This window comes from Stigmatopora argus, chromosome 4 (assembly GCF_051989625.1).
Source record: "Stigmatopora argus isolate UIUO_Sarg chromosome 4, RoL_Sarg_1.0, whole genome shotgun sequence".
Classification (NCBI taxonomy): Eukaryota; Metazoa; Chordata; class Actinopteri; order Syngnathiformes; family Syngnathidae; genus Stigmatopora; species Stigmatopora argus.
In genome coordinates this window covers 14,584,309-14,599,577 of record NC_135390.1, presented here as the reverse complement: position 1 = coordinate 14,599,577, position 15,269 = coordinate 14,584,309, and the positions used below count along the sequence as shown (strand labels likewise).

The 15,269-nt window shown below is 40.5% G+C and overlaps 1 protein-coding gene across 2 annotated transcripts in view; it reads right to left on the bottom strand.

The window, feature by feature from the left end:
• kcnn3 (potassium intermediate/small conductance calcium-activated channel, subfamily N, member 3) overlaps positions 1-15,269 on the bottom strand; it is a 57,346-nt gene that overhangs the window by 17,309 nt on the left and 24,768 nt on the right. For both annotated transcript variants that reach the window (XM_077598044.1, XM_077598043.1), the window contains 4 exons: positions 12,405-12,701; positions 9,539-9,660; positions 7,784-7,925; positions 2,810-2,920 (listed from right to left, as the gene is read on the bottom strand). In XM_077598044.1, the coding sequence (XP_077454170.1) occupies positions 2,810-2,920; positions 7,784-7,925; positions 9,539-9,660; positions 12,405-12,701 (672 nt within the window). The remainder of the gene's footprint in view (positions 1-2,809; positions 2,921-7,783; positions 7,926-9,538; positions 9,661-12,404; positions 12,702-15,269) is intronic.

Here is a 15,269-nt window from a genome sequence, read left to right as displayed (position 1 = left end):
GTGAGTGATAGACAGACATTTGGCCAGATGCAAACTTAGAATTGAGGTAGTCAGTAGTGACACGAATGATGATTTTAAAGTTCAAAGTCACATGAAGAAATATGAGGTTTCCAGGTCTGCTTGGCGATGCCTCAGGATTCCTCCCGGAAGAAATTGAGAGGGAAAAGTCTGGGCAAAAAAAAGTCTGCTAAAACTGCTTTCTCCATGCCCCAATCCCTAGTACTAAAGTGGAACAAGATGGATGAATATATAATAGAGAAAATGCCTCTTTTAAAGTTAAGGTATTTTTTGGTTCTTTTAACACATTACCATTCTTAATGAACTATTAACCTGGTAAGAAATAGCTTTAGTAATTGGGCTTGGAAAAAAAATCACTGCTGGTTTAACTCCCAACCCCAGCGTATGGTTGAGCAGACTATGGAACTCCCAACTGCTTGAGGCACTCCCTCCATCACTCTGGCATCTCTTCAATAATGCATCCCCATGAGTATTTCTGGTGTGTGTTCAACAGAGCAGTTTCCTTCTGAGCACTGTTGGAGAATGTCTCTCAAATCGTATGCATGTTCGGATGAGTTTTATACAGAATTGCTAGTTTGCCACCCTGGTGTGCACACATTAAAATTACTGTATGGTCTCCGTGGACCAGCTTCTGACAGGCATTACAGGTGAAAATCAAGCCCAGCTCACCACTAATACAAGACAAATGTTAAAATACGTACAGTCAGGTCCATAAATATTGGGAGATGGACAAAAAAATAGAATTGTGCATACATTCTTATATGTATGGACCTGATTGTATTCGTACAAACCCTTACTGACAATCTACAAGACCTCCAACTAATTGGCAATCGATTCTTGTTTACCCATGAAAATGGGAAAGCAACCTGCCTTTGAAGTATATGGCACGCTTTTGTGTGTAGTTCTGTTTCCCTGAGTGTATATAGTACGTAGCATGTGGGCAGGATGGACAGGATGTCAGGGGTAGTCTATTGTTGCATTATTCATCATTATAGCCTTGAGTGATTGCGTTGTGGCTATGTGACTGAGAAAGCCCGGGCACATGTAAATCAATGTGCACACAACGGCTTCAATCATTAGTCGCTCAGTAATCGAGGGCAGGAGACAATTACCGCCGGGTACACCCAAGACCCTTTGAAGGAAATGTCACCATGCACACTGTACGCCGAGCACCCAAAACACTTGAAAACACTCGGTGTGTTAATTGAGATCACATCACTTTTTAAATAAATAAATAAATTGTATGCCATTTCTGGTGTGGGGAAAAATCATTTCAATATGCAAAGAAAATACTTTAGAGGCCAGCGCGGATAAAGAAGGCATTACATCTCAGCCAGAGAGGCATTTCCCAGCGGGATTGATGAGTTACACAGAAGAAACGCAGAAAGCCTCGGCTAATTCAAAACGACAATGATGGATATATATTTTTAAAAAAGCCCACACATGTGCCTAATGCTCCGATTGGATTACACACAGCTTTGAGGCTGCTCTTTAGTCTCTTTATGGTTTAATCTAGAGAGCAGCAGCTGACGGATGAAGCAGAGAGCTCATTGAAAAAACAAACAAAAAATATATTCACGACAGCTTTTAAATCTGAGAAAAACAAAACAATTTAATGAGAAGTGTGACGATGATTTCCTTGTGAGTGCTTTCCTATTTGTCAAACATGTTGTGAGACGGAAGGACGACCATAGGACCACCTGACGAGTCTCTATTCCTACTTTGAATCTGTAAAGTCATTGATCATCCCTTTTTCGCTCAGTCTCCCACATACCCCACTGCCATAATGTACTCTACATATTTGATACAGGGCGCTATTTTTAAAACGTGGGTCTCTGAATTGTATAAAAAATTCAAAAGGGCCAGGAATGAGGAAAGAGAGGCCAAATGGCGAGGGCACCCAGGAAAGAAAAGCAAAGAACAGAAGGTGACAGATTGAAATTGCGGTGCGGTATTTTTATAATAAGAGACAAATGTCACACTTGTGGAAGCGGAGCGGCAGAATTTGAAGACGACACAGTGAAAAACGAAGTGAGGGAAAGATCACAAGACATTTGGTGAGTCAAGATCTGAGGAGATAACCTTTCATTCCTTTCACTCTCTAAAATAACATGGCAACGTGACAGTGACAACAAGCTTCTGTTGTTGTAGAGTGCGATAGAGACCCAGCAAAGCAACAAGCTGTCAATCCCCGACTATCGCGGAACACCTAAAGAAGTAGATAAGTCATAAATGCATACCTCACAATTGCGTAGTTTTGGAATATCTGTGTATGATTGTACAACTTGAAAATGCAAATAAAATGGGTTCCTATGTCGAATTTAACGAGTGTCGTTGTTATCATTTTCATTCTAAATGCCCAAATGGCCACTGAGAAGTAAAACTAAATGGCATATTTTTCAGTTCCTATACAGTGATTGTGTAAGTGTCAATGGTTGCCTATGTCCAAATACCCTATGATTGACAGGTGACCTTTTCAGGGGGGGTCCGCTATTTATCCAAAGTCATTGGTCATCTGATTCAGCTTGCTGAGATCCTCGAAATGTTACACGTTACATGACACAATAAAGTTGGAAGTACTGAACTTTCAATCATCTAACTTGTGAAACTAGTGCTGCTACTAGTGTGCCATCCATATTAATGAATAATTTTTGCACGTCAATGTGAAGGTCGGTACCTTTTCAAAACCAAAATGCTAAAAACGTTTTTGTTCTTTTTGGATCATTTTAAACACTTTTTTGTCACATTCATTAAAACGAGCACAATTGCACCACACAAGGTTTTTACGCACCCTTTTTGTGAGCTGTGTGTCCATCATGAAGTTGTGTACGTGCTTTTCGGCCTTGGTCAGCTCCAGCTTTCTTGCTACCACGGCAACCACCAGAGCCGTGCAACCGGCACCCTGCAGAAAAGGAGGATTTGCGGGCATAGGTGGAAACAGAAAACGGAATCAGTCGCCAAGGGGAAAGGGTTGGTTGAAATTTCACTTTGGGAATTATACCCGAGTGAGTGATGGGCTAACACAAACATGGAGAAGACAGCGCCAAACAGAAGTGATAGGAGAGAGAGGGGGGGGAAAGAGAGCGGAAACAGGATTAGGTTGGAGACTTCCGTTCCATATCCGCAATTCTTCATGTCGACGAGCAAGCCAAGTCTATTTTAACCCCCAATCCATCTGGTGTAATATCCCTCCTTCCATACTTTTCAAATATGTGAAGGAGATGTATGCTGGGAAAAGCATCAGTGACTGACACATCATAATGTCGTTTAATAGGACCCCGCCAATCTTAATTACCTCGTGTCAGTCTTCTCGTGGCGTAAAGGGGGCTCGGAGGTTTGAAAAGGTACACTGGCTCCCTTTGCCTAACAACGGCGTTTGCTCAGTGAAGAGGAACACCGGGAGGACGTTGGAGTTATTTAACTTTCAGATTTGACTCTGTTTTCAATGGGGATGCCGAAAGCCGGGAAGGGCTTGAAGAGGAGGATGAGAGGGAGTTGTGGGGTTTGGATAGAGAAGGAGGAGGATGGATAGAGGCAGGGAGTCAAAGATAAAGGGAATGAAGCGCTGCAAGTGCATACAAATGGCAAAGGCGGAATGAATCCAGGAGGAAGCGGACAGACAACACGGCGAACGAAGCAATGTTAATGAGGTCACACATCTCCCGATAAGCAATGAATTAAGATTAAGCGCCTTTAATGAAAATGTATGGGCACCACTTCCTTCCATGCAGCTGGAGCGGAAAGGGAAAAAAAAAAAGTCATCGAAGAAGAACACTAACAATTTTCCACCTACAAATAACTTTTCCTGACTTCAGTCAAATGCAACAAACAAGAATTTGTGCCCATGTCCACTTACTCTTCCACAACTCTGAATAAAATAAGATGCAAAGCCAAGAAAACCTACATTGATGCTTGACGCATTGGTTTTCTAACTCCAAGTGACCTATGAATAAACAGTAAACCAAAAGCAATTGAAAACTAAATTCATTATTATTCTAAAGCAGTTGTCACTCGCTTGGGCACTTCATACTACACGGGCCCCTACAGACGACCGATAGAGCTGACAGATATATATTAATACTGAAACACTAGATTATTGCTGTGCACATCATCTTACATTTGTTTTATACTCTCCTCTCACCCAACCACGTCCCCTTTATGTCATCAAAATGAGTGCCCTAGAGTCGGGACCCTGGGTGGCACAGTACCCCCTTAAGTTGTGGCCCTGGGTGGACAACAAAAGTTTAGACTCCATTGTTGGAAAAAAAATGTGTGTAACAATTCAATTAAAATACATTGAACATGCCACCCAACACTCACAGAATAGTTCACCAAGCAAATATTAAACAATGCCATACATGAGCTATGCGGTAAATCAGCACAATTTAAGGTACATTTTTTTAGTGATAAATGTGTGACAGATATCTTATTTGCAATAGAACATATTTATCAAACCTTGAATTCAGTGATTCTTTCCAGTGCCACAAGAGGAAGCCCAACTGTACCACAAATCGCTGCTTTTGACTTAAAAAAAACCTGTGAATTACTGCTATATGTGCAGAATACTGTGTTAAATCGGTGTACAAATGTGCTCCGTGGTCCGCATCATCACGTTGCCATTTTTTTCCATTGTGTACACGTATGCGCGCGTAAGGCTTTTTTTTGTGCGAAAGCCCACGCGTGTTGCTTTCCGGAGGGGTTCCCTTCGCAATCTCCACAGATAAACTGAAGCGAACCGTTGTGATTAATTTCATATGCCCGAGCATTTCCCCTCGCTTTCTCTGCCACGGCGCAGCCATCCACCTGGCTGTCAGAAAATGGGGAAATACCATCTATGTCATGGTGGGACAATTACACGCAGCAAGGAGACAATTGGATCATTTTTGTTTCAAGCAACAGCTTGCAAAAAGATACAGAAACTATATCGACAGGTAATTGAGTTCACAGTGTCTCTGTTCAAGAAATGAGAAGAGGAATACATTCTACCCACGTACCTCGTATGAGTCTTTATTATGCAATATGCAGTATATACCTTGCTATAAATACCTACTTTTCTGCCTGGCTACCGATGTTACCTTCTCCTATGAGTCCAGCTATCTCTCAATCTCTCTCTAATGGCAGCAGGACAATTGGTATGTGAATGCTAAAAAAATATTTGTGTGCAGCTATAATGCTGTGGCCTAGGGGGCTCAAACCCGTGTGCGTTTAAAATGATTCAACTTGTACAACTTTGGCCGTACTTTGTCAATAGCCTCCACTTGCACAGCCAGTGAAGAGTGTGTTGTCATAGTAATGACCGTGAGACTTCTCTTTGTATAGAGGAGAGGAAAGCGCACGCGTGACAGTGCGTTTGCATTTGCGTGAGTGGGAGTCCTCTTAAGAGTGTGTGTGGGGGATGCATCCTGTTGCAGCAGGCATGGGACTTTAGCATCCACCCCCCTTGTTTTGCGAGTGTTTCAAGGCTGGTCGTCAGAAGATTGCTATTAAACATTTAGCCTTTACCAAGGTAATAGGATTCCGTTTTAATTGACAAGCTCCCCACTGATTCAATTACATTGTTTTAATCAGCATCTTCACATACGTGCAAAGTAGCAATTTGAAGAGGGAGCTGAAACTCGTGTTTCACGGTAATTGTAATGACCAAATGACAACAACATTAAAAAGTGTGCACTACGAACCTTTGAACCTATGTTACCATTCGCTCTAACAAAGCCACTATTTATGTATCCTACACTCACGTATTTTTTTGCACGCAATCCTTTTCATTAACTTGTCCATTTCAGTTATACTTGAAAGTCTGACAGTAATGTAACAATGAGTGAATATGACAATTGCATGACTTAAGAGAAACAGAGTCATGAAACGTATTAGTCAAGACACGTCAGGGTTGCAAATGCTCCTATTTTTCACATCACATTTGTCATTTTTGTTTCCGTTAAAAAAAGCCTAGGAAACATTTGTGTGTCTACTTTAACTTTTGCAGCTTGTATAACAGTGCAACAAATCAAAACCTAAAGCTTCCTCAAACTGAACTGCAATAAATCAGAGTTTATCATCATTGGATCAAACCCTCCATTCCTCCCCCCAGGACTTCTTCATTGATATTCGCATACTCACGCTCTCTTCACAGAGTCAAAACCCTGGATTCATCTTTGACCCCACATTCATAAAATAACAAAAACAACCTTCTTTCACTTCCCCGATTTATCTACCTTCGTCCCACCTTCTCTCAGTGTGCCGTTGAACCAGTGATCCCTGTTTTTATCTTCCCTCTGACTACTCCTATAGTTTACTTCTCCAGCACTTACAAAAAAACTCCAGATTGTTACAGACCCTCCCCAATTACTCAGGGGTGAGTCACACTGGCTGCAAATACAACTGGGAATGCAATTCAAGATTCGCTCATTCCCTACAAATCCATCAACAACTTTGAATTTTGGATAATTGCTTAGCACGGAAAGAAATAGCCCAAGATTTTTGTCAAAATTGGTCAAATTCGCCTTGCCAAGGAAAAACAATATAGTCCCCCTGCAGTATGAATTTTGTCGAGGATGAGCGACCCTCCCGTTTTCAGGCGCATCTGGCCCGTAAATATTATTTGTGTGTGGCTATACTGCTTCGAGCTAGGGGACGGGATTCAGTGCACACCTGGGGTAGGTGTTGTGGCTATAACTGTGTGTGATGCTTTTACAATGTAGAAGATTCAATTTTCCTTTCATTCCCCACTTCTAGAGTTCACAAATACCTTGATTGTCTTGGAGTAAATTGCCTCCTACATAATAATGACTTGACGAGTGTCTGAATATTTCGCCTCTGTAAATACATTGAAAATACATCCAAGTGGCTTCAATTACTTGACAGAAAATAGATTTGAAAGCATCTCCACGATGAATTTGCATTTGAAGGAAAAGGCGCTTCTGAGAAAGACAGCTGACGCGCTTGGAGAATTAAATCATTCTGTCATTCACAGCGTTAATGCGATTAGGTAAAAATTTTAAAAAAAGGCATCATCCCAAATTGAGGCCCGCACCCACTGTATGGCGTCTCTCAATTAGTCTCTGGTGCTACATGCCCTTTGAGGGAAGCAATCATTGTTAACATGTTCCATTTCAATCCTCATCCCTTTGCCTGACCTTGTAAAATGTCTCAAAGTCGACAGACTTTTGGGGACATTTGCAACGACTTAAAAACTCTATTATAGCCTCACATTGGACTAATCGTCTTCCATCACTCAATAACTAGACGTTGTGATGGAGAGCGGTGCAGACTGCCATAATCTGTTTGAAAGGAATCCAGGCGAGTCAGAGGGGAAGTGAAGCAATGAAAGAGGCGCCGAGAGACGGACGGGGGGAGGGGGATGGAAATAAACAGCGGAGGACGAGGAGTAGTGGATGGGCAGTGAGAGAAGTGAAATGTTTTAAACAGAAAAAGATAAGACGGGAAAATGACCAAGAGAGGCGGAAAGCACGAGGGTGTACGCTCAGGTAAAGGGGGGGTTCCCATTATGCAATGAGGACACATGCCGATACATGAACATCAAGGACTTGTCTTGGGACCAACCAACAGCAGTATTTCCCAGGTAAAGTGCACTCTAATCGGATGACCTTTCAAACAAGGTGCCAATAGCACTGAGAGAACGGGAGTGTGAAAGAGAGCTTGACATAAGCACATGTGGACTCTAAAAAGAATAGCGATTGACTGTCAGAATAGTTGGAGTAGTACAGATCAGTATCATTAAAGGAAGTGGTACATGCCTAGAACCCACCATAATTCCAGTAAGCAGACACACTCCTTTGCCACAGTAGGTATGAGGGACCATGTCTCCGTAGCCAATGGACAGAAAAGTGATGGAGATCAGCCACATCGCACCCAGGAAGTTGCTGGTCACATCCTGTGCATCGTGATACCTGGACAACACACACAAAATTAAGTTCAATGGTGCTCAAAGGAAAGAGCGTGTAGCAATATTGTAATAAATGTACACAAATTTGCACATGGATACCAAGAGATGATAATAATTGAAGCATTTCACCTAAGAGTGACATTTCAAAGATGTGGGGAGGATTATAATAATAATAAAAAAAAGATGATTCTAAGAGAAGAAAAAACTACGTATATCTGGAAGTAATACGAGTTGAAAAAAAACTAAACTATATTTGCATGTGAATGGTGAAATATGAACTAATATTATTAACATCACTACAGAGCATACATGCAAAAACAAACAATAAACAAGAATAAAGTTTATAGAAAAATGTCTTTTAAAAGGAAATATGTGAGTCATTAAAATTCCATATATATTACAAGCACTACTTTGTTCATTCATCATGAATTTGTTGAGCTTAATTCGTGCACGAAAGCTTTAAGCCTGGAAAGAGAATATACAGTAGAATGCAAAGCTGCAGCTCTTTTAGCTACAAGATACTGTAGTATCTGTGTTCTCACACGAGCACACGCTGGTTACCCTAGCAACCAAAACATCCACAAAGCATCCAACACAATGTTGTGTTTTCAAATAATATTCAATAGAAACACATCTAGTACCTGTGGATTATATCCCCGAATGTCTTCAAAAGTGCATTTTTTGCCATGTCTTGAAAGCACTGCCACACTTTTTTGTTAGGTTTCTCACCTCATTTGCTGCCCTTTTCTGTCCCATTCATTAGTTTGGCTTGCAGAAAGAGAAGCAATGCCAATCAAATTTGGATGCCACCCAAATGAGGGCTTCCCACCAGCAGGGCATTTATGCATTTAAATAAGCTTATTAACCAATGCTAAATTCCCCATATTGCCTTGTTTTTGCCCTTGAAGAAACTAAAAACAGGGGATGATACATTAAAAAGACTGCCAGACAAATTGGATCATTGATCCTAATAAGCATAGAAAAAAATAATTTTCTTCCTTGTTTGTCCTTGATCATTTTTCAATGACAGGCAAAGAGTTAAGTATCTGTGATTAAGCTTTTTCATGTGCATTTTTTTTCTTTTTTATCCTAACAGTTTTAATTGGACATTTATCAACATCAGTGGCATGCACTTGTCCTGTAAATAGTTAAAGGTGTTTTATTATTATTTACATTCATATTGGAAAAAGCTACTTTTGAATAGCTGTCCACTATAGTGACCACTGTCCCTGAAAGGGTTAAAATATCTACTTTTCGGTCAAATAGGTTCCTCTTTCAACTAGCACCATCAAAATAATTGATAAGTCCTCAATTTCAAACCTCAATTAATCCAAAACTACTCATTCGAAGCAGATTTCAGCCACTTTTCTGACTAAAGGTTTTTCTTATTAGAACACAGGCAAAACATTTACTAACTTTTGATTTAAAGACACTTACTGTAACCATTTAGTTTGTCTGGAACTAATCATACAATTAAAATATTACTGTTTTGTGTTGCAACAAATGAACTGTGGTTAGGTAACCAGACATTCGTATTTGATTTCTTGTTCAATATTCCATCCATGTATATGTCCAACATATTATCCATTCCAGTCATGCATACAATGTATTCCTTACCTCTCACAGACTCGTACCGTCCAGGCAGCAATAATCCACAGAGAGATGCTGAAGACCAGCAGCACCGTCCCGGGACAGATTGTCATCAGTGTTTTCATGACAAACCTTGTGTTGAAATGCACCTGCAACACATCCACATACCCTTATGACACATTTTATAAAAAAAAAAAAATTGGAGCCTGTGTAAAATGAATGCAAATAATGTCACTTTCAAACTGGCTTTACTTGAAACCCACTTACATAAAACATGAAATTGAGTTTAGGGCTTGTAGGAGTTACCATCTGCATGTAGCTTGTCACGACCCTATACTTATGAACTATATCATTTGACTTGGCTTGAAGCTTTTGTTCTTCTTGTCAGATAATCCGCATTAATTTGCTTTTATTAAGTGACACAGTCATTTTGCTGCAAGAGATGGACTGGAAACATAAGAACTGACTGAGTCAGTATACATAATGCAGTCGGATTTGCAACACTCTTATGCTTGTTTGTCAGTGCACAAAGAGAGCTGTAACACAAAATCCTGCAATTTTTCGCCTTTCCCATTTACAAACAGTGGTCACATGACTGTTTTAAATAATAAAAGCACTTGACAAGGTAGGAAGAGTGACTACCACATGGGTGTTGTTCTACCTCTGTGCAATGTGTTACCATTGTTAAACAGTGCATTGAGATACAGTATTTTTTTGCAATTGTTTATGAATCCATTTTTACATTAAGATTTACTCATTGACTTTTTTATGGAGTGCAGTCGACCTCACGTCCGAATTATACATGAACAATTATAGCTATGGAGAATTCAAAGGTTTTTCATTCATTTATTATATTTCCTCTCCCATACATGTGTGGCCCAACATATGACTTTTGTGATTTACAAGCTATTGGTTCTGCTATTATTTTTGTTTTGATTTACAAGAAGAAATATACAATGCAGTATAAACTCAACTAAACCGATAGAGTATGTAATTATAATGCAAAAACTGAAAAACGTCCTTAACAAGGTTTGCTCCGATCATATAGTGCACAACTTCGGCGCATTCCCCCCACTACCTGGATCTTTTCTTTTCATGGCCCATTTGAGCTGCATGTAATATCTTGCTCCCATTTCAAGTTCTCATCTCACATTGTGTTAAAAAAGGATTCCACGTAGCTTATGTCTCTAGTGAAAAGAAAAGATGTGTGATTGGAAGTATGGCGCAAGAACACAGATCTCATTTGAGCTCAAGAGCTTTTTGACCTTACCATTTTCATGCAGGGCAGCACAGAGAAATAACGGTTTGCAAGTCTGAGTTATGCAGCTTAAAGTCGACGGCACATGCCAGGCAGCATGCCTGGATAAGACATTTGAAATTTTGGGGTCATATTATTCGTTAAGTGTTGATTCTGAACTTTCCTTGTTGTCCATACAGTTTCGTTTTTTAATGGTATTGATGTTTTTTATGGTTGCAGAACAGTTCAGTAACCCTATTTAGAGATATATTGCTGGAATTTATGAACTTTTTAAAAAAAATTTAGTGTGAGGCATTGTTCCTTTCTCCTATATTGTGGTATGATTTTACTATAGACAAATGTCTTTGATTTCAAGGGAAGGCGACAGTTGCATCAGGCAGATAAAACAGTAACTGACTGATCTGACCTCAGGATAAATAGGCAAACTGCCGGCTGTGTTTGAACTGTGTCCATGAATGCAAGTTTTAATGAAATTGTTCTCTAGCATTATTCCCAAAGCATTCATTCTGTCTCTTTTCTACAATCGGTTAACATTTTTGCCTTGACATTTATGAATAATAATTGGCTTTTCGTCTGTAGTAGGGGTTTTCGAACATTTTACATCAAGCACCGCTTCAACACGCTATGAGTACTACCACCACGGCTGACATTAAAATTGCAAAATCATCATTTTTTCCACACTATTTAAATCACGTGTCAAAGTGGTGGCCCGGGGGCCAAATCTGGCCCACCGCATCATTTTGTGTGGCCCGGGAAAGTAAATCATGAGGTGCTGACTTTCTGTTTTAGGATCAAATTAAAATGAAGAGTATAGATGTATATTAAATTTCCTGATTTTCCCCCTTTTAAATCAATAATTGCAGATTTTTAATCAATTTTTCCTGTGTTTTTAGTTCAAAAATAATTTAGTAAAATCTAAAAATATATAAAAAAAAGCTAAAATGAACATTGTTTTAGATCTATAAAAAAAACTGAATATCCAGTTCTTTTAATCCATTTATAAAAAAATATCTAAATATCATATCTAAAATGGTCCGGCCCACGTGAAATCAAGTTGACGTTAAAGCGGCCCGCGAACCAACCCGAGTCTGACACTCTTGATTTAAATGATTGAATCGTCGCAGAAGGTATTAAAAAAAAAGCTATTTTAAGCACTAGCAAAGCTCCATAAGTATTGACAGTGTATTAAAATAATTTTGGGCTGGATTGTCAGCATTGCCACTTGATCACATCCGCGAGGTACGAAAAGCAACAGGTAACAAATATTTTTATATGATAGGCACCGATTTTTTGGGTGCAACTTACAGTCAAGTCTCATTGATTTTATCATGCGGCGAGTTGGAATAGAGAGTTAAGTTAAAGTGGCATGGAAATGGAAGAAAGTCAGTCATTTCATTGTTTGAGCCAGAAGTAATTTTACCATTTTACCATTCCTCTTCGTAGAATTTCTTTTTTTAATATAAAATGCGTATTCAGCAGTTTGGTAAAAACTGGCGTAGTAAACGATGGAAGAATCGAAGTATTTAGCAGCTCTGACTTTTTATGATTGACCGAGACTTTCTTTAGTCTTACCATTGACCCAAACGAGGGTAAGCATTACTATAGGAAAGGGATGAATACATTTCGACGTCTTACCTTATTCAGTGCACCTATACTCCTGGAGGAGGCGTCAGTGAAGAGTTTGCTGTGCAGGAGCATGACCCTGGCGATGAGGTAGAGGCGGAGGAACATGGGCACGCTCAACACCATGTCCAGGTCGGCCTCGGCCTGCGATGGCGCGTACGAGAAGGCCAAGCGCGCCCGCCACTGGAACTTGAAGTCGCCGGGCACCGGGTGCACAGCCGACACCAGCAGCTCCAGAGCGATCAGCAGAACCCTCTCCATCGTCATGGCGATACGCCAGTCGTCCGCCCCGTTGTCGATGACAAACAGCTGCGGAGACGGGAGAAATGTGAGCAGAGGAGTCGACTTATCAGTACGCCTGATGGATGCCATGATTGAAAAGCAGTGCCTGCTATTTTCAATAAGGCTAAACGGCTTTTGATCAGCATCTATTGAGCATCGGTGCGTGCTCATTAGCACAACATACAGTGACTCCGGCGTTTAGTACACTTGCGGAGTCATTGGTGTCGGGACTACTTAGCAAAAAAGGAAAAAAAACAAGACGTGCCGCTTATCTCAGTATTCTCCGAGAAGAGGACAGGGTGACCGTCTCCTCTAATTGTACTTCTCCCCCCTGTTGTATACGAATGTTTTTGTTGCTAATTGCTGTGTTAATCTTGATGTTATGAGAGGGGACGTTAAAAGGAAAGCACTAAAGGATGGTTTCATTACATAGAGAGCTGAGAGTGGGTGAGGGTGGGGTAATGATGGGAGGAGTGGAGGAAAGAGATGAATGAAGAGGAAATGAAAAGATCATACAAGGGCAGAAAATACATTAGTTCTGGGATGCTGATAGACATCTGATTTGTTTGGATTAACAAATTAAATAGCAAAGAATTGAGGGTTGAGTGGCTGATTGATGTAGATGTTTTTTTTTCCTTAAAACTAATTTTTGACAATATCATGACATTCTTAGGAGTACCAATTTATTATCTGTACGGGTAATGATTACAATGGATTTTCACTAGTATGTATATAGTTTTTCCACCTTCAAGGCACTTGAAGCGATATGTCATTGCTACCCCCCTTGACCTAATGGCACAGCATGTGATGTGGGATTGAGTATCTTTCACAAGAATTCATTGACATGGCCACCAAAGCATGGAAATTGAACCCAAACCTTTGGGTTTACTCTACCACACATAGCACACACAAACACCGACATTGTCTTCCTTAGGCGTACGTCTCACTTAATACTGATACCATCATAACAGATATTTAATAAACCTCACACAGCCCTCAGAGTGCTTCCCCAATTGTGCTTTTGAGTATAAGACTATCGGCAACATGAGAACTGTTACAAAAATAAACGTAACCCGCAAGGGGTTTGACATCCCCGTAGCAAACATCTAAGCACATGCTTTTGTTCTGTGTTTCACAGCTTGGCTCACATTTTTGTGTGTAAATAAAAGGTTATGATTAAAAATAGAGAGTGAACTAAAAAGGAACACCTTTGTACTGGGAATAAGAATTACTAGGCACTTGCCAAGGGAAATGAACTGTCACTTTTTATTTTATGACACACCTCAAGGGGATTGAACAAACTCTAACGTCTCTTCAGGAAAACAAATGAAAACAGAATGTTACGAGAAGCTGTGTGGTTGCCAGCTGTCTGATGACCATCCCTGCCTTGACCACCTAACGATGCCTTCCCGATAGTCCATCGTTAAGCGGTGGCTGGCTCAACAGGAAGCATGTTTTCCTACACGCCAACATGTGCACTTACAAAATTATAAGCCAACGGGCTCAGGTCAAACGTTGGACCTTGCTTAAAAATGAGCAAACGTACGCGTGTGCATGCCCACGTGAAAGCGCGCGTGTGTGCGTGTGCAGGCCCAGCCTCGTCATGGTGACTGTTGCCACGGTGACAACATCAAAAAGCAGCCAAGCTTAATTAGGATCCCCAGTGAGAGCGAGGGAGCAGCAGGAAGACGGCGGCAGGGAGGGAATTAAAAAAAAAAAAAGAAATTGAAGATTGAAACGTGTTTAGAGACGAAAGTGAGAAGAAAGGGAAAGGAGATGGAGGTAAAATGATGGAGGTGTGTGTGATATGCTGAGATAGGGAGGTGCTGACTGGCTGTGTCCGATTTTGGTCGCCCCATCTGCTCAGGCTGACAGTTGAAACATTTGAAAATAAAGTCAACAAACCATAGTGTTTGTTGTTATGTTCCAAGTGAGTCATTTGTTAGTAAATGATTGCCGAAAAGGGTATTTTTTTCCATGTTGCTTACTTTAAGTTTAAAGTTCAACTGTTAACTAAGTTAGAATTACAAATGACTCAAAAAAAAAACACTAATTGAATACACTGAGGGGATAAAACGAGATTTTGCAAGAAGAAAATTACCCCCCACCACTCTCACCCACTTCTCACCTTCTGTTTCTGTCTTCCCTTCTACTGTCGATCTTTTCCTGGCTAAATCGCCACGAGGAAAGGATAAATAATTAAATTCCATTAGGAAAGTAATCTGTCAATGTGAGTGAGCGAGTGCCATTGGCCTTACATGGCCAAAATGAGAGGGTAGTGTGAGGTGGTGCTGGGAGGTTTGGTTGTGTGTGCGTGTATGTTTGTGTGACAAAACACACTCAATACGCTTGGACATACTGTATATACAGAGAACCCAAAGGAAAATCTCAGTGAAATCCCATGTGCCATGTGTTGCTTTTACTTTAACAAAATGTGGCAGTGGAGGGCAAAGAGAGAGCGATATGAGGACACAGCGAAGAGTGGGCTGGACAGAAAGAGGGCAAGGGAAAAAAGAACAACGTACCAAGTGTCACAAAGCAAGCAGGGCTCACTTTAGGTGGACTACTAGAACTCACAGGAGCGACCTTCTACCT